The following is a 21,667-nucleotide window of genomic DNA, read 5'->3' as shown; positions in this document are numbered from 1 at the left end:
TGTGATGTGATGAACATACATCTATGATGCGATTACGACCAAACCCTAAATCATTGAGAATCCGTAAAGGTAAGTGTCCTACAACTCTGGAGCATGGCATTATACCAGTGGCCTATTGACAACGTTCCTATAGTACTTCTTCAATGTCAGCCTGAAGGTAAATCGCAACCGCTTACAGCTCATCCTTCATCCTTCGGCTAGCCAAGAAACGGCCAAGTTCGCCAATCGCCTTGGCCTTTCGATGGGAAACCAATGATGGAATCCCGTTGATGCGGCCTAGTTAACCGAAATCACGCCACTGCGAGATCTCGTCAAATCTGCAAGATTAGTTTCCCGTCCTTGCTGAGATTTTACCCGGCCCGATCTGTGCATCAATTGGATGTCATCCGAGCATCCCGAAATTGCTCTGCGCCATGTCTTGAGTTTGACTTAGACCACAACAGAATAGCGACGATATTAAAAGAAGGCTCACACATCTTAAATTGGTCATCTGCATTTTTATTATATTAACTATGGTTTTAAATATATAAACAAGTGCTCGTCATGAGTCGACACATATCGCTAAATAAATCAAGAGGGTATCCATATCCAGCCCTTCACTCTCCCTCCACACGGAACAGAGCCAAAGACAACGCATCGCCCAAAACCGACGTCGGCGGCTTCTTGTGAACCGTCAGCATTCTGCTTAGACTGACTTCGCCGCCTGGGCCTGGTGATGGCGATCGAGCCCTGGGTGCACCCTCTCCTGGCACCGAGAGACCCCTACTATGTCGCACGCTTTGTGTGGCATTGCTCCTCTTCAAAATTCCATTGCCAAGGCTGTCCGAACCTGGTGGCATGAGAGACATAGGCCTGGCTTTACCACCTTTGGGAGCTTCGAATCGCGCTGCCGAAGGAGATCGGTCCCGTTCCTGAGGTGGAGGGCCGCGGCTTTCTTTGTTTCTCTCCTCTCGCAAGACACCCCACAGGTTGTTGAGCCATTTCTGCTTCTCCTCTGGCTTCATGGATCGAATGGGCAATACTTCGGCGCCGGCCATTTCTCTGGTCGGCCAGGGGAAGCTGACGGCCATTTCTTTAAGAGTGACGGTGTCTAGTTGCCGCAGCACAATGCGCAGCTGAGGCTCGACATTGTAGACATAATCGTACGCCCAGTCGTCTCTCCTCTGGAGGCGGTCTGCGATTTGCGTCATGGCGCCAATCAGCCACTCGATGGCTACCTGATCGGGAACGCTGTTGGCCTTTTGGAGCAGCCAGCCGAGCATCTCGGGAGAACCAGATTGGTTCAGGATGGGAATGCTTCGCTTATCATGCTCTCGTCCTTGCAGTTTGAGAATGAAATCGTTGTACTCTTTCAAGGCATCGATGGGCATGCCGATAAATTTGCCGTTGTTCAAGGCATGTACAAGCTCATCTCCCAGGGACAAGCCAGCTTTGATTCCGCTGTTGAGTCCACGACCAGGCCAGAAATGAACCGTCATTGCTGCATCACCTGCCACCGCAACAAGGGCATGGGGGCGCTTGACGTTGATCGAATCTTGTGGCGGAAGCATCTGTACGCCTTCTCTTACAGCTTGGACAACAATGGGGATTCGCACAACGTTGATGACTTCCTCCTCCTTGAATCCAAACAACTTAAGGCCATCTGAGATGGATACCCACAGAGGACTGCCCCTATCCTCTGAAGGTGCAAATATTTGACTGTGCTCGAAACCTTCAGGGACACTTCCGTCTAGTTTCCTGAAACAGCCGGGCCTGCCAAAGTGAACGGGCTGGCCGTCAATCGAAACCATCTTGTGCCACTCCTCTTCAGTGAGTTGCATGTTCAGGTAGCCTCGGCCATCGTGATCACTCGCGTTGAGCAGGTAGCGCGTCTGTCCAAGCGTGAGGAAGACGTTGAGAGGCTGTGACCACGGCAAACCAGCTGGTCGGTCAAAAGCCAAGCCTAGCGCATAGCTTCTCCCGCGCTCGTTCTCATATCCTTGGAAGTATGACTGCCGTACCCATGAGGCAGCGCCGTCAGCGCCAAGCAGAACATGGAAATCGCCAACTTTAGCAAGATCTTCTCTGGTAACTCCCTCGCAGTGCAAGTAAATGAGTCCCTGGAACTCTGGATCCTGCACTCGCTTGAGGAATCGATCCTCTACTTTTCGGATCTGAATATTGGCTGAGCCGGGCCACACTCGTTCTGGTCTTCCGGCAAAGAGCGCTTGGAACGATGGCTTGCTGAGAAGTCGTGTGACCGAGTCCTGAAGCGTAACGACTTGGTCTCTTCGCTTGGCATACGGAGGGTAGTCGACGACAACAGTGCCATTGGGGAGCACTTTTTGTATCCAGCGCTTTTCATACATGTGGACCTCGACACTGCCGGCGCCTTTCTCTGCGATGGAGATGGCCGATGCCAAAGCAGTAGGCCCGCCTCCTACAATGGCAACCTTCAGTCTTCCCGCTGGGTACTTGTAGACAGACACATCTCCGGTGGGCGGCGGGTTCAGGTTTCTCTCCAGTGTTGGATCGAAAAAGAAGTCGACGACAGATCTTGTTCGGTCCGACAGAATGAGTTCTGGAACGCGGGCCTTTAGAAGCATGAACCGCACAGATTGCATCAGGGGTGTCGTAGCAAAAGAGCCGTGCGAGTCACCAAATATCCGATGCTGTATCGCCGTTGCTAGGGCTTGTATAGTTTTGTTTTGCGGGTTTGCGACAATCGTGCGCAGCTCTTCGATAATCTTGGGATCGGGCGTCATGTTGGCCATGCGCAAGAGAAAGATACGCGCTCGATCGAATTCCGATCGATTATCTGAAGTTGTGCCATCGGAAACGCCCCAGGCTTCTTCGTAGATCTTGGGGAAGATGATGTCGTTGAAAGAGGTAGAGGACGCCTGGGCTGTTATGCCAGGGTCTCGTCGGCGAAAGGGGAGGGAGGAAGGCATAATGACGAGAATTATAAAAAAAGACAAATAGAAAAAGAGCAAAATGGTATGTACGGAGAAGGGGTATCTTCAGAAGAATGCGTAAAAGTCCTGTTGGAAGGGGTGGCTGGAAGGTTGATATTGAGGTAACTAACAGACTGTTGAGGAGGTCACCATCCGCGCGCAGCCCGCAAAACCCCGGCTTCAGTTGCGAGAATTGTAAACTAGTGCCGTCTTGCCCGCAGCTGTAATTGTCCGTATGCCAGTGGCGGCAAGATGCTGGACGAGATCCTGGACCGGCGAGTCGGATAGTGCTGACTGGCGTAGATGGCTAAATGTGATTGATGAGATCGCTTGGTGATTAGATTCGCTTTGAACCCACAATTTGCATGGGGTTAAGATGAGAGCAGATTGCACAAGGGTGTTGGCATTTATAAGAGGAAAAAAAAGCGAGAGACAGATGCGTTATAATCCTGACAATAGAAAGAACTTTGGCGCCTCATTCAACCAGAACCAACAAGCTGGTTCTGTTTCTGCACTAATCACCATGCTTTCTAATTTAGAACTGATCCAGGAACAGGGAGAGTTAAAAATAGCTTCAGGAGCCCCGAGGCTGGAGCACATGTGAGGGCTTGTGTCACAGCCAATGGCCACGCGGAGGCGACTTTAATCAGCCTTACTTCAGAGCCAACAGGCACGGCCTTGGTTCTTGTTGCAACCCCCTTGGCGCCACTTAGCCAACCAACTAGTCGTTGGGTTGCGACGGGTTAACCTGTTCAAACAAGTCTCGCAAGCCAGCTAAGAAGACGGGCCAAGGACTAAACGGGACAAGCAGAGAGGCCTAAGCCCAAGCCAGAAAAGCAAGCATGACAAAAAGCCCCCGAGCGGAGCTGATGGATGGATTAGCAATTGCTGAAGCGAATATTTCCATGCTGAGGCCTTGGGGTGCCAGGCGGAAGAAGGAGTTTGCGGCCGCGCGGCGGATCTCACCGGAGGTTGTACAGATGAGTGGCGATGATCGGCTAGTCTAGTTGATGACCTGAAAGGCAGGTTGTCGAAACGTACGTGGCTCGTGCATTTATGGTTAAAACAGGAAGCGTGACTGAAACCGGGAAGATGCGCTCCGTTGAGGCTGGCGATTGCATAGCCTCGACCCAGATCTCGATTGCAGATTTCAGAGATTGCGGCGCTACGCTTCATGCTTATGACAACGTTGAAGATGTATATGCTACAAAGGATTCACATGAGATATGAAAAGCATAAAGTGCTTATGCGCAACACACGCATACCCTACTTGCATCCAAATGTGGTGAAATTCACTCACTATTATAGCACTCACTCATCTCTGGCTTTCACCTTTCCATCCTTCCATCTCCGTAGCGTCTTACCACCTCGTGCGCCCGTCATCTTGCCCTCGTCCAGAGCCACCTGACCATTCACCAAGACGTATCTGATACCTTTGCTCGGCAGCTTTGGCTCCTCATACGTTGCCATATCTTTGACGGCCTCCGGATCGAAGAGAACAAGGTCAGCAGCCGACCCTTCGGCGACAAGACCACGGAACGGGTAGACGGAGAGACGCTTGGCTGGGCGAGAAGTGAGATGCGCAACCATGGCAGGCAGAGGAATAAGCGACAAATCGCGCGAATAGTGGCCTTTTGTTGTGATATTCAGCATTAACACAAAACTTCTGGTACCTACAAAGATGTAAGGGAGTCGTCACTCACCGAGATAACGAGGAAATGTTCCATAAGCACGCGGGTGAAGCGTCTTGCCGTGTAAAATCGCATCACTGCCCGCCATGTGCACCCGATGCTGCATAATTAGCTGGACATTCTCTTCGTTGCCTACATGCATAATGATGCTAGTTGCCAGCTTGTCCTTTTGCAAGAGCTCAAAAAACACTTCGATGGATGGCTTTCCTGCTGATTTGGCAATCTCTGCGATTCTGCGGCCAGAATATGATGCTAGAGTTGGCTCACCCGTGGCACCAACCTGAATCTCGTCCCAGTTTGTCGGAATTCCGTGGCCGCCGTCACACCCAGTCACTTCGACAGCTACACGAATCTTTTCCCTAGTTTCTGCGTCTTCCAGCCTCTTGAGGGTTTCGGCCGGTCCACCTGCAGAGGCCCAGCTTGGTAGCAGGGCAGCTAGAGTTGTGCAGCCTGGGAGGTAGGGGTAAGTATCGAGCGTCACATCGATACCCTTTTCGAGTGACTTGTCAATCATGGATATGAGTATTGGCGCTTTGCCCTTGTTTTCAGAAAAGTTCATGGTAGCATGCGTGAGATCTAGGTCAATCAGCTTCAAGCACTCTGGCTTTCCTTTACGATGTGGTTGAGCAAGACGTACGAATGGGGCAGCCCGTCGACTCGCCCAGCCCTAGCATTTCAGCATAGCTTTCAATGGCCTGGAACCCATAACTGCGATGATGGGGCGCATAAAATGCACCTGGAAATTCCTTTGCCAGTGCCTCGCAGAGAGACGCCAACTCGGACGTTGAGGCGTACATGCCAGGCGTGTAAGTGAGGCCACTATACCAGTTAGAAACTCCAGGCTATATGCTTCAAACAAATATGTATGTGTGAAGAGATGTTACCTGGACATGCCCACGGCGCCTTGGTCCATTGACTCTCGCATGAGTTGGATCTGATCTTGAATCTCCTCGGGTGATGCAGGCGTATCATATGGGCCACATGCGAGCAATCTCAAATTGCCTTGAGGCACCAACGTGGCGACATTCGTAGCTGTCTTATTACGCTCTAAACAATCCAGATACTCTCCCACAGTCTTCCATTCAAACATGCCAACTCCGCTGAGCGTCGTGCGACATTCTTCGTCAGTGGGATTGCCATTCCAGCCCGCAATTTGTTCTCGAATCGCCTGAAGCTGATTGACATTTCGGATTGGGGAGTATGAGATGCCGTCCTGGCCAACAACTTCGGTCTGCCATATTAAATTATGATTAGCTACCATATCATACCGAATCTCTTTATCTCGGATGGTCCGCGGAAGACAGTATACGCTGCCGAGCACGGAGGACGGATGCATCGCCCCCACAGCGATGGAAACGTCGGAGCCGTGTCCCTCTCCGTGGGGGCGATTTGTTTGGGGGTTACATCAGCATGTGCAGAAGGAATGTCCTACCGTGCAGCCTTGGGTGATTTTTGCTTCGTGCTCTGGATGTGTGAGGAGGTAGAGATCGGAATGGGCATGCATATCGATAAATCCGGGAGACAGGATATGACCCTTTGCGTCGATTTGTCGAGTAGTCGAGGGAACATCAATTGAACCCGGAGCCCCGATCTTGGCAATTAGGCCGCCTGAAACCAACACATCGGCCACGAACGGCTCGGCGGATTCGTCGCCGGTAATCACGGTTGGTGATTGGAAAAGGATATCAGTTGCCATGATGGATTGATTCCGCACAAATCTCACAGATATAGACGATGGGTATCAAGGAAACTCTAAAGGGAGAACTCTCAAAGGACTTGTGAAGATAAAGAGAAAGGAGATGGAAGGCATTGAGACTGAGACTACCAGCGGCGTATTGCTCCGTTTTGCGGAGAAGCGCCAGACCCCCACCCTTTCTTTAGTCATGGGGTTAGAGCTATCGTCAACTCTATTTACGGGGAATCGTGGTGAATTACCGACATATTTCAGCGACATCTTCTTATCGAATCCTAAAATGGGAAGAGGGAAAAAGATCCAGGGATAATAATATTTCGGCTTTCTGAAGTGCGAAGGATTGCCGAGAGCTAGATAGTTGCCCGGAGGATTCCAATCATGTCCTAGTCTTAACCCTAGCCTCAGTTCCATTCTCAGCGCCGTGTTACCCCTCTCGAAATGTCTTCGCCTACATGTCGTTGAGCATCTCCAAAATAGCCCATCATGGCTTCTGATGACAGTGTCGTATATAATGGAAACTGCCACTGTGGTCGCTATCGTTTTCAGGTCTCAACGGCAGAGATCACATCAGCCATATCTTGTTCCTGCAGTCTATGTGTGAAGAAAGGATACCTGTGGCTGATTCCGGGGGAAGGGTCGTTTACAGTTGTGAGAGATGAAGGCTACCTTGTAGAGTACCAAACATCTACGTTGAAAGATAAAGTATGTAAATACGCAAATCTCACATCTTTGAGATAATGCACTCTATTATATGATTAGAAATATACTAATAGCCTACAGTTCTGTAGCAACTGCGGAACCGGAGTCGAGGGCGAGCATTTGACAGGTCCTCTGAGAGGCAAATTCTTGATCAACATTCGAACTCTGAGAGAGCCATATGTTAATCCATTCAAACTTGAGTCAGTTTATCGCTCTGTGATTAACAATCCGCCTCACTAACACAATTGGCAGATCGGCAATATCTGTCATCGAGGCCGAAGGCGATGCACGATCGATCGAACCACTTTCACAACAGCCTGACGAGCCAGCTGCGAAAGGTCTGTTTGCATGCCATTGCGGTGATGTCAGAGCTGCTCTATTAAGCTCAATAGAGGACGAAGAACTGAAAGAGGACAACTGTAGTAAATGTGTGAGAGTATGTCATAATCACTCCCGGCTCATGTTTCACAAGAGTCCTCTGCTGTTGTTTGTTAACATTCGTTTGCTCAGGTGGCCTACATCGGCATTTACCCTACGAAAGACAATGTAAGAATTTACGGCCGTGATCGAGTTTTCGAATATCTCACGGGTGGAAAATTCACTGGGTCGACGTACTGCAAAACTTGCGGGGTTCATGTTTTCAGTAACATTTATGGCCCTCCCATAAGCGTCTTTGACAAACTTCCACCAGAGAGGAAAGAGAGGGTTTTGGCAGTCTATCATAAAAACATGGCGATGCAGCCTCTAAATGTGCGGGCAATAGAAGGCGTGAAAGTGGACACGTTTCAGCCACTGATCAAGAGAGAAGACGAAGGAACTGATGGGTATGAGCTGGATCCATGATCGCCAAGGTCTCAAAGATGGATTCCTTAGTGCCATACGAGCGTGTATCTATTAGCAATGAATTATAGTCAGATGTTTCTCACAAGGTCTCCATTGACTTCTTTTCACGATTCCAGAAGGATCGTAGAACAAACAGCATGGCAATCATGCATACATCAAGCGCAATTGTCCAGTTATACCCAATGAGATAACGCGGAGCGTCCGAAGTCTTCCAAACACTACACACAGGTGGGAAAATTATTACATTAGCTCATCTCCTCAAAACGTCTTGTTGCCTCATAGGGATGTCCACTTACAATAAAGGAAGCCATGCGCCAAACGTATTTCCAATAGTATTCATGCTGCTGAGTACGATTGCACGCTCCTCTGCATTTCCGGCACAAATTTCGTTTGCCCATGCGTAAATAACGGCGGCGATGCCGTCTGCGGACCCCGAAAGGAAAAAGGCAAAAAACTTGAGTCCCTTGGGTACGTCCCAGATAGCCAAAACCACGCCCGCCAGGATGTTGAGCAAAGCGGTAATGGTGATTAAATGGACTTTGGCATCATAAATATCGGATAAGACGCCACACATAATTGAAGACACAATTGTCACCGCAGGCAGGATGGTAGTGATGGTGTTGATCTTCTCGACGCTATACCCTTCGGCTTTGAGCCATAACGGGAGGCCGCTGTTCGAGGATATGCCGTCGGCTTGCGAGAAGAAGAAAGCAAAGGATACTAAAACCCAAAAGTGCCAACCGGTCAGAACAGATTTGATCACAGATAAAGTAATTGGTTTCCGTGGTTCACGGTTCTCAGCTGCCATCCGCTCTCTGGCTAGTCGAAGATCGTTTTCTGTTAAAATGAAAGGCTTGCAGGTGTCTGGATGACCCGGCAGCACGATAAATCCAAGAAGGGCGACTGGTATCGTACATGCAAAGCCTTTGTATCTGGAATTAATATTCATTTCTTAGATCGTCGTGATGGTCAGGTAACTCACAAATGATATACAGCCAGCGCCACCCTTCAATGCCATGCCTACCATTGAGGTGAGCGTATGCACCGCTCTGAATGTATCCAGAGCTCATGCTGCCTACTTGACTGGCAATGAAAAACAAGGCACCTCGTCGGCTTAGTTCTGATCGCTTATACCAGCACCCAAGATACCATTGAACAGCTGGGAAGAATAAGCTTCCAGCTGCGCCGACGAAGAAGCGAAGCACATATAACTGGTGCACATTGCTGACTTTGTACTGTGCAAGAGTGAGTATTCCCCATATGAGGTCGGCTCCAGGAATAAAGTATGCTGCCGAGAAGCGAGTCATCTGCGACGATGGTTAGACACATACAGCGATAAAGGCGGCTCACGTATTGTTTCGTGGTATGGAATGGCCTCACAATAACTGTCAATGGTATTTGAAGCGTTATATATCCGACCCTGCGCAAATATCTTAGTAAAACAACATCCGGGTCTTATACTTGATCTTTTGGGCAATTTACATGTAAGTGGTGTTGAGATAGTTGAGCTCGTTTCCAAATAGTTTCAAGTCTTCCTTCATACCACTCACGTATGCCGCACTTGTCGCAGATGAGTCTAAAACTTTTGCCCAATATGCAAGGAAAACAAAGATCATGATCAATGCGTCCAGTTTTAGTATCAATTGACGCTCTTCCGGCGTGTCGCTAGGCGAGAACCATTGGTACCATTTCTGGCGATGTAGATTCACAGTAGCGGGTCTACTGGACAGCTCGAGTCCCTCCACGTGAAATGGTTGCTTCGTGCCATTTGCGCTGAGGACACCCGTATCTAATGCTTGTAGATCTTTTTCAATTCGCGAAGACATGGCCAGCAATATGACCTGACTTCTTGCTGCTCAATTTGGTTGTTTCTGAAGTTGGCCGTCTCATCGACCTTCTATAAGCTGTCTTTTAGTAGCACGTAATTTGATCGTCGTATGGCGTTGTACTAGTAGACTTGTCGCGCCTTGCCTTTGACAATTCTCACATCTCTAAAATTACCCGTGAGCAAACAAATTTTTACATTTGAGCGCAGTGTTCCATTACTGTTATGCTGTGAACTAGTGCCTCTCTGCTATATACATGGTGAATGCTCATCTCTTCAGCCTATTGCACGAAGCGTTGCGCCTCCAAACCTCAATGTCTGAGAGCGACCAATTGCATTCATATTGTAACAGAGACTGCCGAACATGCGCATCTACTGATGCCCTGGACTTGGAGGGACGGCTCCAGTATCCCATGACTTTGGCTCAGGGCCCAAGACAAACTCCAACAGTCCACCCTTTGCAATGTCACTATGCTCCAGCCAGCTCTTGTTCCAAGCTTTACCATTGACTTTGAGGCTCTGAACAAAGAAGCTGTTGTTGGACAGCCCCTTTGCTTTAATTCGAAGGGTATAGGAACCACCGACCGAGACAGAAATATCCTCAAACCATGGCGCCAGGATCAAGTAGACTGGCTGGGTCACCACTGGATACAGACCCAGCATCTGCCAAAGCATCCAGCTGTCCATAGCGCCAGCATCGCTGTTTCCAGGAAGACCGTTGGATCCAGCGAAGTAATTTTCATCAATGTTCACGCGGGACTGATTCACGGCTTTGTATTGGCGGCCTGGCAAATAGTTATACAAAAACGGAGTGCCGAAACTAGGTTCGTTGCCTGTTGATAGATTGACAAGGTATAAGCAACTGGGTTGCATCGATCTCGAGCGGGTGAGGTTGTTGTGGCTGTTCACTTACCGGGATTGAAGAGGGTTGTTCCTGATCCAACTCCTACACCTAAATCCACCGTTCGGAGATTAGGCACAAACATCAGGTCAAGCCGTTTCTCAGTTGCATCGGGACCACCCATTTTGTCGATAAGCCCTTGCATATCAAATGGTATAGTCCATGTGTATTCTATACTCTGGTTAGATTTGCGTTCGAAGCCCGGCGAGTGGCCTTTCATTACATACCCCATGGTAGTCCTTCGGTCGTGTAGGATGTGTCTTGTGGGGCGATAGTTATCACCGTTCCATTTGGATAGCGAGGACCGAGAAATCCCGATGTGTTATACTGATTTATGTCCGCGTTCCAAAGGTTTTTCCAATTCCTTCAATTGTTTTCTTGTCAGATTAGGTCATGGCACGTAGTCCGGGATAACTCACCCTGATCGTTTCAAATATTTTTGGTAATCATGCGGTGCTATACCCTTCGCAATTTGACTTACTGCAAAGTCATTCAGAGAATATTCAACGGTACGACTGATGCTTGACGAAAATGTTGTTGACACATAACCTAGGTTGATCCAGTCCGGAAGTCCACAGCGACCTTGATTATCCGTACAGCTCGCGTCTTCTGGGTCGTTGTTGGGAGGTGGAACAACTTCTGCATCAGTCCATACTGCTTTGTAGCCATCTTTCCAGTTGATACCGTCGGTGTATCCCTTGACATAGGCATCGGCCAGCACATTATCAGCATTGCTGCCGCCTTGTACTTTGCCATTATGATTGCCACTGCGGCCGTCCGGCATGAAACCAACATGCCTCCATATGTCAATGAGGGAGCGTATCATGTCAATGCCACGCTGGGGCTGAACCAAAAGATAGAAACTGTTAAGACAGCGGAAAGTATCCCAGAGAGTGTAGTAGTCATCATAGTATGGCTCGCTGGAAACCCAATCCGGATTTTCTCCGGTTCTATCGGAAGGCATTTGATGCATGCGATAGAGGGCAGAGTAGAAGAGTGTGAGCCGTGTATCGTTCTTGGTGGATTCTTTGACCGATATCTTGCTAAAAACTTCATCGTTCCATAGCTTTTTAGTCGATTGGACAGTCTGATTTAGTGTCCAAGATGGAATTTCGCTCTGAAACGCACAAGCCTTCTCGACGGAGATGAATGACACCCCAACCTTGGACTTGACAACCGTTTTTTTATGCGGAAAGCTAAATAGAGCGCCAACTCTATCACCAGAGTCATCACCGTCAGGGCCTCCTTGGACTCCATTTGGATTTGTTGACGCGTTACCCCAGGTCACTGGCGTGGAAGGACTTGGAGGGTTGTCTGGAGCATTCCACGGTCCAGAAAAGTATTGCCAGGTTGAAGGAGTGGAATCAAAGTCGTTGCAAAAATAAATCTTGTAGTCAGATCCTGGCAGCGATATTAGCAAGAGACAAAGCCGTGGTAATTTAACAATGACTTGCCTACTCCCCAATTGATTCCCGTGCCCCCCCAGCCGCCCCTCCAAACTCCCCAGCCCTGCACTCTTTTGCCGTTCTTTTTGACCTCAATTTGACCGTTACTATATGATTGAGATTTTATAAACTCAGCCAAAGAGGGCAAGTTATGCGACACATCAAAGAGGACAATACGCTCAGTGTTTTTCGGATACGTATACTGAATAAACCCAGCATGGTCGGATGCGGCAAGCTCTACTTTGACACCATTTGCTAGGTCAGAGCGGTAGTAGCCAACGGATGCCCTATCCATTGTAACACGAGGCTGCTGGTAAGTTGCATTATCGAGAACATTGACACCTGACAGAGTTGTAAGTGGCATATGTCCGACCACACCGTACTTTGAGGCTCCTCCTATGCCACATTCGTGGAAGCAAGTGAATCCAGTGACTACGAAACTCGTTAATCCTGACTTGCAAAACTCTAGACGAACAGATAAATGGGTGGATTGCTACCATTTCCATCCGGTGTGTATCCAGCAAATGCGTTTGTGCTGGGATTCATCTCCGTAGTATCCGGGCCGAGTTTCACAACCCCGAAAGGCACAGAAACACCAGGAAATGTGTCTCCAGAGTTTGCACCGGTGCCATCAGGCCCAGCAGTGCCGATAAAAGGGTTCACATATACGGAAGGGTCTTCATGTTGAGTTGGCGATGCAGTAACTGTTGAAGCCTTGGCAAGAATGCCAAGCACCACCAATGAAAACATCCTAACCGGTTTGCCCTAGTAGCCAGAGGGATTGATCAAGTTGTGAGAAGGATGATAATTGCACGCTGGATGATCAATGCCATTTTATAGACATCATAGGTATCTCTGGAGGGATTGCGATGTGGGGCGGAGGAAGATCCGGGGTAAACAATCTAGATTGCCTGAATGTTATACGCATATTGTGCCGACGGCATAATTCGCTGCCATTCAACATCTTTTCTTTGTCCATAATTACTCTAAGAGCGATATATTTAATACCTGTCAGAGGGTCACCAATCCATTTTAGCGTCTTTACATCTCATGATTCTAGTTGTGCTGCCTACTTTACTATTAGCCCGATCAATGCGTGGAAGGGTTGAGGTAAGCCGGAATGTTTGGCTGAGAAAAGGCACCTCATTGTATGTACCACTGTCTATCTAGCGCAGCATTGGTCCATGTAGATCCAGAATTTATGCTTGCTTGCTTACTCCCAATGAAGTAATGATTTTCTCCGTTTTTTCCGAGGAAATTTGTGTAAATTTTGACGTCGGTATTAAGGGCATTCATACGGTGAGTTACGGGGGACTTAACCCGGAACTAATAACGGAAAAGTGTGTCATTGCCGTGAGCGGAAAAGTTGTCATCGCCATGAACGGAAAAGAGGGTTATAAAGGAAGATTGTTTAAAACCAGGGTACATAGAAAAACGTAAATTTAAATGCCAGGTCTTTGAACGCCTCAGTTTTAAAATAGTTTCCTCCAACGTTACAAAAGTTGACATGTGTTTCCTTAAACCTTGTTACTTAGTTGAGAACTAAATAGTCTCTATTTCTGCGAAACATATGCTGCAGCTTACTATTCGCTTTGCTCTACACGCGGAGCTTTCTCATTCTCTAAATCAGGAAGAGTTGCGAATGGCAGTGTCTTTGCAACACCCACTGTGTCGAAGATTGACTTGGACTGAGTGAAAATCTCATCAATCTCTTCCAGAGTGCGGCCCCGCGTTTCCGGGTACAAGAGATAGAACACGACTGAGGAAAAGGCACTGATGGAAGCATATACGATATAATACCTCCATGAAATATTTGCAAACGCCACTGGGGTGACCTCGGCGATAACGAAACCAAATAACCAGTGTATAGCGGCAGCCATTGCAGTAACCTGTGATCGAGTTCTAAGAGGAGCGATCTCGGCAGCATACATAAAGGGAAGGAGAAAGAGGCCGATGGGAAAAAAGAAGAGAGCAACAAAGTAGAAGAAAATCGCCGCATCGGAAGCATGCTTGTTATGAAGATTGGAAGTTAGACCGGCCAAACATGCGTGCGCTACAGCCATGCCTGCAGCCGAAACGATAAGAAGGGGCCTGCGACCGACGCGGTCCACAAGGAAGACGGCCAGGCCGGCAGCAAGGAGTTGCCATATTTGGAGGCACCCAGAGATGACTCGAGATGTAGTTCCAGAATATCCGAGATTAATCTGGAAGATGGTTGTCGAGTAAAACGTGACAATGTTGACACCAGTCATTTCTCCTAAAAAGGTCACTCCGAGCCCGAGCATTGTGCGATGAAAATATCGTCCATGGTTCATAGCAAAAGGGTTGTTCCAGCCATCACTGCTGGTTTCCTGCTCTATAGCGCTGCTGATAGTCGCAATTTCCGCGGCAATAGTCTCCGACTCCGTGGACGTGTCTCCGAGAACAGCCAAGACTTTAGAGGCTTCTTCTGTGCGTGCATTCTTGAGAAGCCAGCGAGGTGATTCCGGCATGAACAGAATAACACTGACAACAATCAATGCCAGGACTGCTTGAAAGGCGATAGGAAACCGCCAGTTGACAGCGTTGTCTTTGACATAAAAAAGCCCAAACTCCAGCCAAGTGGCGGTAACAATGCCCCCCAAGGCGAATAAGCCTTGAAGAAGAACAAAATACCCGCGGTCTTTAGCGTTTGCACATTCCGAGATCCACATAGGAACAGTCGCGGTACATGCTCCAAGGCCGAGTCCTATTATGAAAGAAATTTGTTAGTCAATAGTGCCGGCTTCGTCAAACTTGCTCTTTAATCAGATGAGACGAACCTGTTATGACTCTTCCAGCGATGAATTGTCCGAGGCTAAAGGCCGATGTTTGAATGGCCACTCCTACGAGTGTCACAACACCAGCAGCAAATACAGTCCGGATGCGACCTAATTTGTCACCGATATACACGCAGGCCAGAGCCCCAAGCGTGCAGCCGACTTCGTAAATGGCAATGGTTGTGCCTTGGATTGTAGCGTTATGTGACTTTTGAGCGCCTTTCGTGTCAAGCGTGTCCGTCTGGGGGAAAACATTCAAGAACGTCTTTAGAGTAAGGATACCATTTCCAACAGCTTGATCGTATCCTTGAAGAGCAAAAGCAGTTGCGCCGATGATTCCAATGATGAAATTGAGTGACTTGCCACTCAAGCCGAGATAAGGGGCCATGTTGGTTGTTTGATTCAATGCTCGACCTCTGTAATAGGTTCCCTTCACATTGGTTGTCTCAAAGATATCGAGAAGGTTTCATAGATGCCTTTTGTAGAATACCCGAATAAGCAGGACTCTGTAGTCTCTCGGTGGTGCGGCGTTCTCCGTTTACATTACCTAGAACATCAACACTATTGAGCAACTAGCCTCTATAGTTTTAGCCCCGCGGCGCTCGCCGCATCCAAGACCTTCGGAACCGGATCTACCGCCGTCAACGGAACCCTCGAATCTTGTCTTCAATTAATTTCCGAACATGTACAGCGTAGCTGCGTGACAGCCCTAGTCTCATCAATTGTCTGATACAACCAATCACTATTGTGGTTTGGCTTCCATGTCTGCAAACGACCGTGAATCGTCGTCCAACAATACACCTCTTCGGCGCCGAAATCGGAAAGTGTTTGCCGCTTGTCAACGATGTCGATATCGTAAGATCCGCTGTGACGGGTCTTTCCCCTCATGTACCAATTGCCAAAAAGCTGGGGAACCATGTATCGATCCACACCGAGAAAAGGAGATTCCTCGGAGGTGAGCAGCCCCCTACATGTGTTGTGATGACCCAAACAGGATCTGTCGCACTGATGAACTTTTAGCTACGTTGTTTCATTGGAACAAAAAGTCAAGTCATTGGAAGCCATCATTGCAAACAGATGTCCCGACATAGACCTAGCCACTGTCGCATCAGTTCGCCAAGATGCCGGCTCTTCAAGTTCTGCACCACAGGTGTGTCAGGGCGCAGCCATAGATACCCTGCTGCCGGAACGTGGAGATTCCGGAAGAGGCCACTCGACTTTATCAAGGTAAGTAGACAATTTCTTGTCTTTGCTTCCAATTACATTAACGATTATGTAGTCCGCTGGCGACGACAGCAGCAACATCTCCGTGGGCTCCATCAAGACAAGCGCAATCAGATACTGAACTCCTTACCCATGTAATTGCTCTTGTATCATTGAATGGCTCCTCAGAACCGAAATATCTCGGACCTTCAAGTGGATTTTCTTTTGCAAAGCTACTAGCCAGTCCAGGGCTAAGATTGGACCAGCAAATACATGACGCAGATAAGCTAGATGCTGAGGCCAAAGCATTATATCGGGCAGAATGCCATGCCGTACCTCTCCCCCCGTTCCACGAGGCTGCAATTCTTGCCGAAGCTTTCTTTGACGAGGTCCAGTGGCAGTACCCCTTCCTACACAAGGCATCCTTCCTATCTTCCCTTCGTGAAGTATATAACCCTAAAAGTCAAGGCCAAGACGAATCTAGGGCCGAGATTGGGGCGAATGCTGCTAATATTCGGTTTCAAATTTTCCTGGTGCTTGCCGTCGGTGCATCTACCCTTTCCAAAACATCTGGCATGGCAGCAGACGCTGGGAATTACTACATCTCGGCAATGCAATATAGCGACAGAGCTTTATACAATGTTTCTCTGGTTACAACACAAAATCATCTTCTTTTAGCAATGTATGCACTCTTCAATCCACGGTCGGATACGAATATATGGTTCATCAATTATCTACTGATGGCAAGTTGCATTGACTTGGGTCTCCATCGAGATGTTGGCCCACGTCAAGAGAGCTTGCCAAAAGAAGCCATCTTAAAAGAGGAAATACGAAAGAGGGTTTTCTGGAGCTGCTATTGCCTCGATAGGAATGTCGGCACTGCTCTCGGACGACCACTTGGGATCAGGAATGAAGCCTGTGACGTGCCGGTACGTATTTCACATTGTCTATTCAGACTGGATATTGTTTGTAGCATACTAACTGTTTCGACGGAAGCTTCCATCAGATTTTGATGATGATACTACGGAGCTTGGTGCTAATTTGAGAGAGAGAAAGAGTTGGTCGCCAATATCGTGCTCAATACACCTTTCTCGTCTTGCCATCATAATTACCGACATGAAGCTACACCTTTACCGAATTTCGCAGGACCCGGACAGAATTCCGTGGCCATCAAATCTACACGCGTGGAGAGACAGAACTTACAAGGATCTCAATGAATGGAAAGCGGCTACCTCATCATTGAGTAGCGGTAAAGCGTCTTTCTTTGCCCATCTCGAGGTCTCTTATCACCTTGCCATTATGCTACTCTATCGTCCATCCCCAAGGTTTCCCAAGCTATCCATGGAAACTGCGCGCATTTGCAGCGACTCATCCATTAAAGTAATCGAAATATTTGACAGTCTCCAGCGCCTCGGAAAGATGCAATACAGCGTGCTTAGCGTTCATAGCGCTTTGCTGAGCGGCTTGACAATGTTATACAGTGCCCAAATTTGTTGCAGAAAAGATGCTTCTGAAGTGATACAGAGACTTCCAAACAACATCCGAGTATGTTCTTCCATCTTATCGACAATGGCAGAGCTGGGTTGGGCACACGCAAAGCGATCGCTCTCCGTTTTTAATACTATAGGTCAGGTAACTCTCAGATATGTGCAAAGCGCAGCTGCTTTGGGGACTTCCGAGACATCGCATCTGAATTCGATGCATGCAAAAACTTTTGATGGTGGTGAATCCATCACAATGGCAGAGGGCACCGCTACCTTCAACTCTGAGGCCCTCTCCAATTCGTTGTCACAGGACAGCCAACCATTAAATTTTACACCTATGTCGCCACCATTGTCTAATGACCAATTCATGACCACCTTGGGGCTTGAAAATTTCCCGTTCGAACCCTTACACGACGATGGAGGCATTCAGACTCCAAGTATGGCATTAGATATTACAGATTGGTCGAGCTGGGAGACTCTGATACCGAATTGGGAATCCATTTTCCCTTATTAGACAGTAATTGTATACCTATATCTCTATATACCCATGCATCATTTCGGTTCAAATCCTTGGGTCTTTTCACAGCTTTCCTTTGTGCTTTCGAAGAACCTCCGCAAACGACTGGCCTTTGAGAATATCTTCGGCACATTTTGTATCAGCATTGACAATATCTGGTAAAATCTCGAGGCAACTCTTCAGAGCTTCCTTTGGTATACAGACAACACCATTGAGATCTCCAATGAGAATGTCCGCAGGTCTAATCCATGCTTCTTGTCCAGCACTGTTGAGGCGCACGGGGACGTTAATCTGAGAGGGAAAGCAGACTTCTGCCGCTGCATTTGTACCGATTCCTCGTGCAAAAACCTACAGAGTCAATATTAGCTCGAAGCCTCCCAATACAAGAATAAAAAACTGCCCATGCTTACCGGGTAGTCAAGATCACGATGCTCTTGTAAATCGCGGACGCGACCGTCGACAATTGTACCCTTTGCTCCCAGAAGTTGCGCGCGCATTGACATTAATCCGCCATACACACTATTGATTAAATGCGCTGGTACTGATATGAATAGAATGGCATCCTTTGGAACAGTATCTATCTATCAACACCGGTTTATTAGTATTAATTGCACAATCCTTGAGTTGACCACAGAGCAGCAGAGGACCTACAAAATGATTTGGCGGACGAGGGTCGTTTCTATGATTAACAGCTGCAAATCGTACAGTGTAGGCCTCGCCAATTATCTTCGTTTTGCCACTTTGCATAGTTGGCGAATACATTGTTAAATCACTAAGGAAGCCACCATGGGCATAACCAAGTTTCGAGAGAGCATCGGCAACCTAGTGTCATTGTTAGCGGTTTGTGGCTGATGTTTTGCTCTTAAAGGGGGCCAGACATCACACGATGTGTATTTTTCTAGCTCCTTGATTAAATGTCTAGAATTGGCTGGATCTGGTGCCATGGTCACAGATGGTGATTGCATTATCGAAGGCGAGTAAGCATAGTATGGAAGCTCAAAAGATCAAAACATATTCATTTACCTTGCTATTACATAGCGATGTCTTTTATTACGGTAGCTGAAGTGGAGCAACGGCGGCCGCCGCCCTAGTTACCATGTCATGTCGGAATTCCTCCCGTGAGCTGACATCTTCTCTCTAGTTTGGCGCGTAGACTAATAGCTCCGCAGGAACTATAGCGCCGCTGGAACAAACGAAGCAAAAGAATACGGGGTAAGTAACACTACCCCAGAGTGAATCTTTCCATAGCTGATGAAACAATCGGTAGCTTTCGGGGATCAATCGGCAACTTTGGCAACTTTGGAGAACTGTAAGTGTAGAGGCTAGTCTTTGTATACTGAATCGTGCAACATTTTACTATAGTATAAGTTTGTACTTCGTATCTCGAACTGAGTCTTCCTCAATAGTAGGAGACTTATTCTATTCATGGGAATTGCCGTATTCATTGACTACTTTCGCCATAAGTGGTAATCATATCTTTGGTTTATTGGTTCTGTAACAATAATGTATAGCTTATGGTAAGTGCCATGTGTCATATGGTATCTTAGACTGGAGTGGCCCGTCCTAGGCTACCTATTTATGCCGTCTTTTCCTCTATATGCACGATATCAACGTCCTTTCCACCCACCTCAGTTCTGAGAGTCAATTCTTCGCCAGATGCAATCATCTTGTGCAGCTCCTTGGCACGCTTGACCGGAGACATTGAATCGTCCATGAAAGCAAGGTCGACCAACTCAAGACTGAGGCCTTTAGTCTCTGGGAAGAATAAGTAGATGATGGGAATAAAGGAAAAGTTGAACACTGCAAATATGATGTATGTTTTCCATCCGATGTTGGATATGCTTGAAGGGACAATCTCAACCATCACGAAAGAAAATAGCCAAAGGGTGGCGGTGGCAAGGCCCATTCCTTTGGATCGATACTCGAGAGGTAATATTTCTGGCCCATAGACCTAAAATGAACCGATATCAGCGCATTGATCATAATTTCCACCACATGGTGCAGGGGTTAAGGTATCAGAGAAAATGTCAGAATCTTGTCATAACTTACCCAAACACCACCCATAAATCCCCATGTGAAAAATGCCTGATACGCAAAGATCATGACGACAGCTACAATTCCAGAAGTACGGGTATTGACAGCCAGCATCGCTGCAACAACTGCCATGACCATGCCCATACAGCAAGCTGAGAGCATAAATAATCTCCGACGCCCAACACGCTCAATCAGCCACCAAGTAAGTGTTGACGCCAAAAGGAACCACAGCTGCAGGAAGATGGACATGAGCAAGGACAAATGCCGAGAGAAGCCAACGGAATTCTGAAAGCTGTGTAGATTAAAATGTGTTAGCGGATGTGCTGCTGGTGATGCGCCGACGCCCATGTCGTGTTCAGTCTATGTAGATACGTTCGACTCACATGAAAGTAGTGTAATAGGCTATCGGAGTACTTCCACTCAGGTCTTGCATCAAGTTGACAACGCAAGCAATAATAACGCGGCGGCGTGATTTGACCTTGTCATTCTTGAAAAGATCCGTCCAGCTTTTCTGAGAGTTGAGTTCTAGTAAAAGGGCCTCCTTGATCTCTGCAATCTCAGCGGCAACAGTCTCCCTATCATTGGTATCTTTGAGCGCCTGAAGGACTTCGACAGTCTCTTCAATGCGATCTTTCATTATAAGGTATCGAGGAGCTGCGGATTGTTTAGCGTTAGCCCCGTTGATGATACAATAAAGCAGGATATCGCAGGTGGATAGCTTACATTCAGGCATGAAGAATAGAAGCGCACTCATGAGAAGTGCTAGAACCGCCTGGAAGGCAATTGGGAATCGCCATGTGACCGGACCAGAATAGCTATTCATGCCATAATCGATTAAATTCGCTAAAAGTTGGCCGACAATGAGGAAACTCAATGAGCACGCGACTAACGTGCCACGCACGTTTGCTGGAGCAGTCTCTGATTGCCAGATAGCTATGTTGCTAGATATAAGGCCAAGACCAATACCAGCGACGATGCGCCCGACCATCAACTGACCAACAGAAAAGCTAGAGGCCTGAAGAAGAGCACCAATGGTAATGGATAATGTGCCAAGATGTGCGAGAGTCCGACGGCCCAGTCGACCACCTGCAACGGCTGTGACAAGGGACCCAAAGAAACATCCTAGCTCGAATAATGAAGTAACCACTCCCTGAAGTGTAGAGTCGAGATTAAATGTTGATTCAAAGTCGGGAGCAGTAAGCAGACCGCCGATAACACCATTATCATAGCCTATACCAGCAAGAGAAATTGTTAGACAAGAAAAAGAACTGCGCTGAGATGAGATCCCTTCCATGGTGGAGGTCCATACCGAACAGAATGAAACCTAAACCACTGGAAATTGTTATTCCAGCTAACAGTTTCTTGCCTCTCAGGTTAAGGTACACCATCTTGACGTCCTTTAAGGCGACGTAGTTAAACCAAAAGCACGGGGATGTCAGAATATAGAGTGAAAATCCTATGGTTCGGAATCCTATCCTGGGTATCTTGGCATGCTCGACACTCGTCTCTACGGAATCTGGGGTAGCATTTAAATAAAAGAAACGCGGGGTAGATTGATTTCGTGTGGAGAAATCGTGGGGAAGCAGTAGCACCAGCATGGA

The 21,667-nt window shown here is 47.8% G+C and overlaps 9 protein-coding genes across 9 annotated transcripts; 2 read left to right on the top strand and 7 right to left on the bottom strand.

Moving 5' to 3' along the window:
• Positions 1-596: 596 nt before the first annotated feature.
• On the bottom strand, positions 597-2,930 carry T069G_07768 (uncharacterized protein; the record flags this gene model as incomplete). Its single annotated transcript, XM_056174978.1, has 2 exons — positions 597-1,517; positions 1,569-2,930. The coding sequence occupies 2 exons, from the start codon at positions 2,928-2,930 to the stop codon at positions 597-599; spliced, it is 2,283 nt and encodes a 760-aa protein (XP_056025927.1).
• Positions 2,931-4,244: 1,314 nt separating this feature from the next.
• T069G_07767 (amidohydrolase family domain-containing protein) lies at positions 4,245-6,320 on the bottom strand (the record flags this gene model as incomplete). The annotated part of the gene is made up of 5 exons (XM_056174977.1): positions 4,245-4,564; positions 4,637-5,200; positions 5,262-5,443; positions 5,509-5,855; positions 6,057-6,320. The coding sequence occupies 5 exons, from the start codon at positions 6,318-6,320 to the stop codon at positions 4,245-4,247; spliced, it is 1,677 nt and encodes a 558-aa protein (XP_056025926.1).
• Positions 6,321-6,800: 480 nt separating this feature from the next.
• On the top strand, positions 6,801-7,859 carry T069G_07766 (uncharacterized protein; the record flags this gene model as incomplete). The annotated part of the gene is made up of 4 exons (XM_056174976.1): positions 6,801-7,019; positions 7,098-7,216; positions 7,269-7,452; positions 7,527-7,859. 4 exons carry the CDS (start codon positions 6,801-6,803, stop codon positions 7,857-7,859), a joined length of 855 nt encoding a protein of 284 aa, XP_056025925.1.
• Positions 7,860-7,938: 79 nt separating this feature from the next.
• On the bottom strand, positions 7,939-9,685 carry T069G_07765 (major facilitator superfamily domain-containing protein; the record flags this gene model as incomplete). The annotated part of the gene is made up of 6 exons (XM_056174975.1): positions 7,939-8,077; positions 8,156-8,783; positions 8,842-8,942; positions 8,994-9,166; positions 9,240-9,279; positions 9,342-9,685. The coding sequence occupies 6 exons, from the start codon at positions 9,683-9,685 to the stop codon at positions 7,939-7,941; spliced, it is 1,425 nt and encodes a 474-aa protein (XP_056025924.1).
• Positions 9,686-10,056: 371 nt separating this feature from the next.
• Positions 10,057-12,780, bottom strand: T069G_07764 (glycosyl hydrolase family 92 domain-containing protein; the record flags this gene model as incomplete). The annotated part of the gene is made up of 9 exons (XM_056174974.1): positions 10,057-10,517; positions 10,598-10,756; positions 10,813-10,949; positions 11,005-11,134; positions 11,183-11,429; positions 11,514-11,799; positions 11,857-11,972; positions 12,044-12,462; positions 12,528-12,780. 9 exons carry the CDS (start codon positions 12,778-12,780, stop codon positions 10,057-10,059), a joined length of 2,208 nt encoding a protein of 735 aa, XP_056025923.1.
• An 833-nt stretch (positions 12,781-13,613) lies between these two features.
• Positions 13,614-15,216, bottom strand: T069G_07763 (sugar transporter domain-containing protein; the record flags this gene model as incomplete). Its single annotated transcript, XM_056174973.1, has 2 exons — positions 13,614-14,758; positions 14,832-15,216. The coding sequence occupies 2 exons, from the start codon at positions 15,214-15,216 to the stop codon at positions 13,614-13,616; spliced, it is 1,530 nt and encodes a 509-aa protein (XP_056025922.1).
• A 373-nt stretch (positions 15,217-15,589) lies between these two features.
• Positions 15,590-17,248, top strand: T069G_07762 (fungal zn(2)-Cys(6) binuclear cluster domain-containing protein; the record flags this gene model as incomplete). The annotated part of the gene is made up of 6 exons (XM_056174972.1): positions 15,590-15,783; positions 15,849-16,055; positions 16,108-16,713; positions 16,900-16,960; positions 17,028-17,088; positions 17,178-17,248. 6 exons carry the CDS (start codon positions 15,590-15,592, stop codon positions 17,246-17,248), a joined length of 1,200 nt encoding a protein of 399 aa, XP_056025921.1.
• Positions 17,249-18,095: 847 nt separating this feature from the next.
• T069G_07761 (aldolase/RraA domain-containing protein) lies at positions 18,096-18,976 on the bottom strand (the record flags this gene model as incomplete). The annotated part of the gene is made up of 4 exons (XM_056174971.1): positions 18,096-18,380; positions 18,443-18,613; positions 18,684-18,854; positions 18,911-18,976. 4 exons carry the CDS (start codon positions 18,974-18,976, stop codon positions 18,096-18,098), a joined length of 693 nt encoding a protein of 230 aa, XP_056025920.1.
• A 632-nt stretch (positions 18,977-19,608) lies between these two features.
• On the bottom strand, positions 19,609-21,454 carry T069G_07760 (sugar transporter domain-containing protein; the record flags this gene model as incomplete). Its single annotated transcript, XM_056174970.1, has 5 exons — positions 19,609-19,983; positions 20,082-20,358; positions 20,450-20,720; positions 20,790-21,296; positions 21,376-21,454. The coding sequence occupies 5 exons, from the start codon at positions 21,452-21,454 to the stop codon at positions 19,609-19,611; spliced, it is 1,509 nt and encodes a 502-aa protein (XP_056025919.1).
• Between the last annotated feature and the right edge of the window lie 213 nt (positions 21,455-21,667).

Source organism: Trichoderma breve, chromosome 5 (genome assembly GCF_028502605.1).
Source record: "Trichoderma breve strain T069 chromosome 5, whole genome shotgun sequence".
Taxonomy (NCBI): domain Eukaryota; kingdom Fungi; phylum Ascomycota; class Sordariomycetes; order Hypocreales; family Hypocreaceae; genus Trichoderma; species Trichoderma breve.
This window is presented reverse-complemented; position numbering and strand designations above follow the sequence as displayed.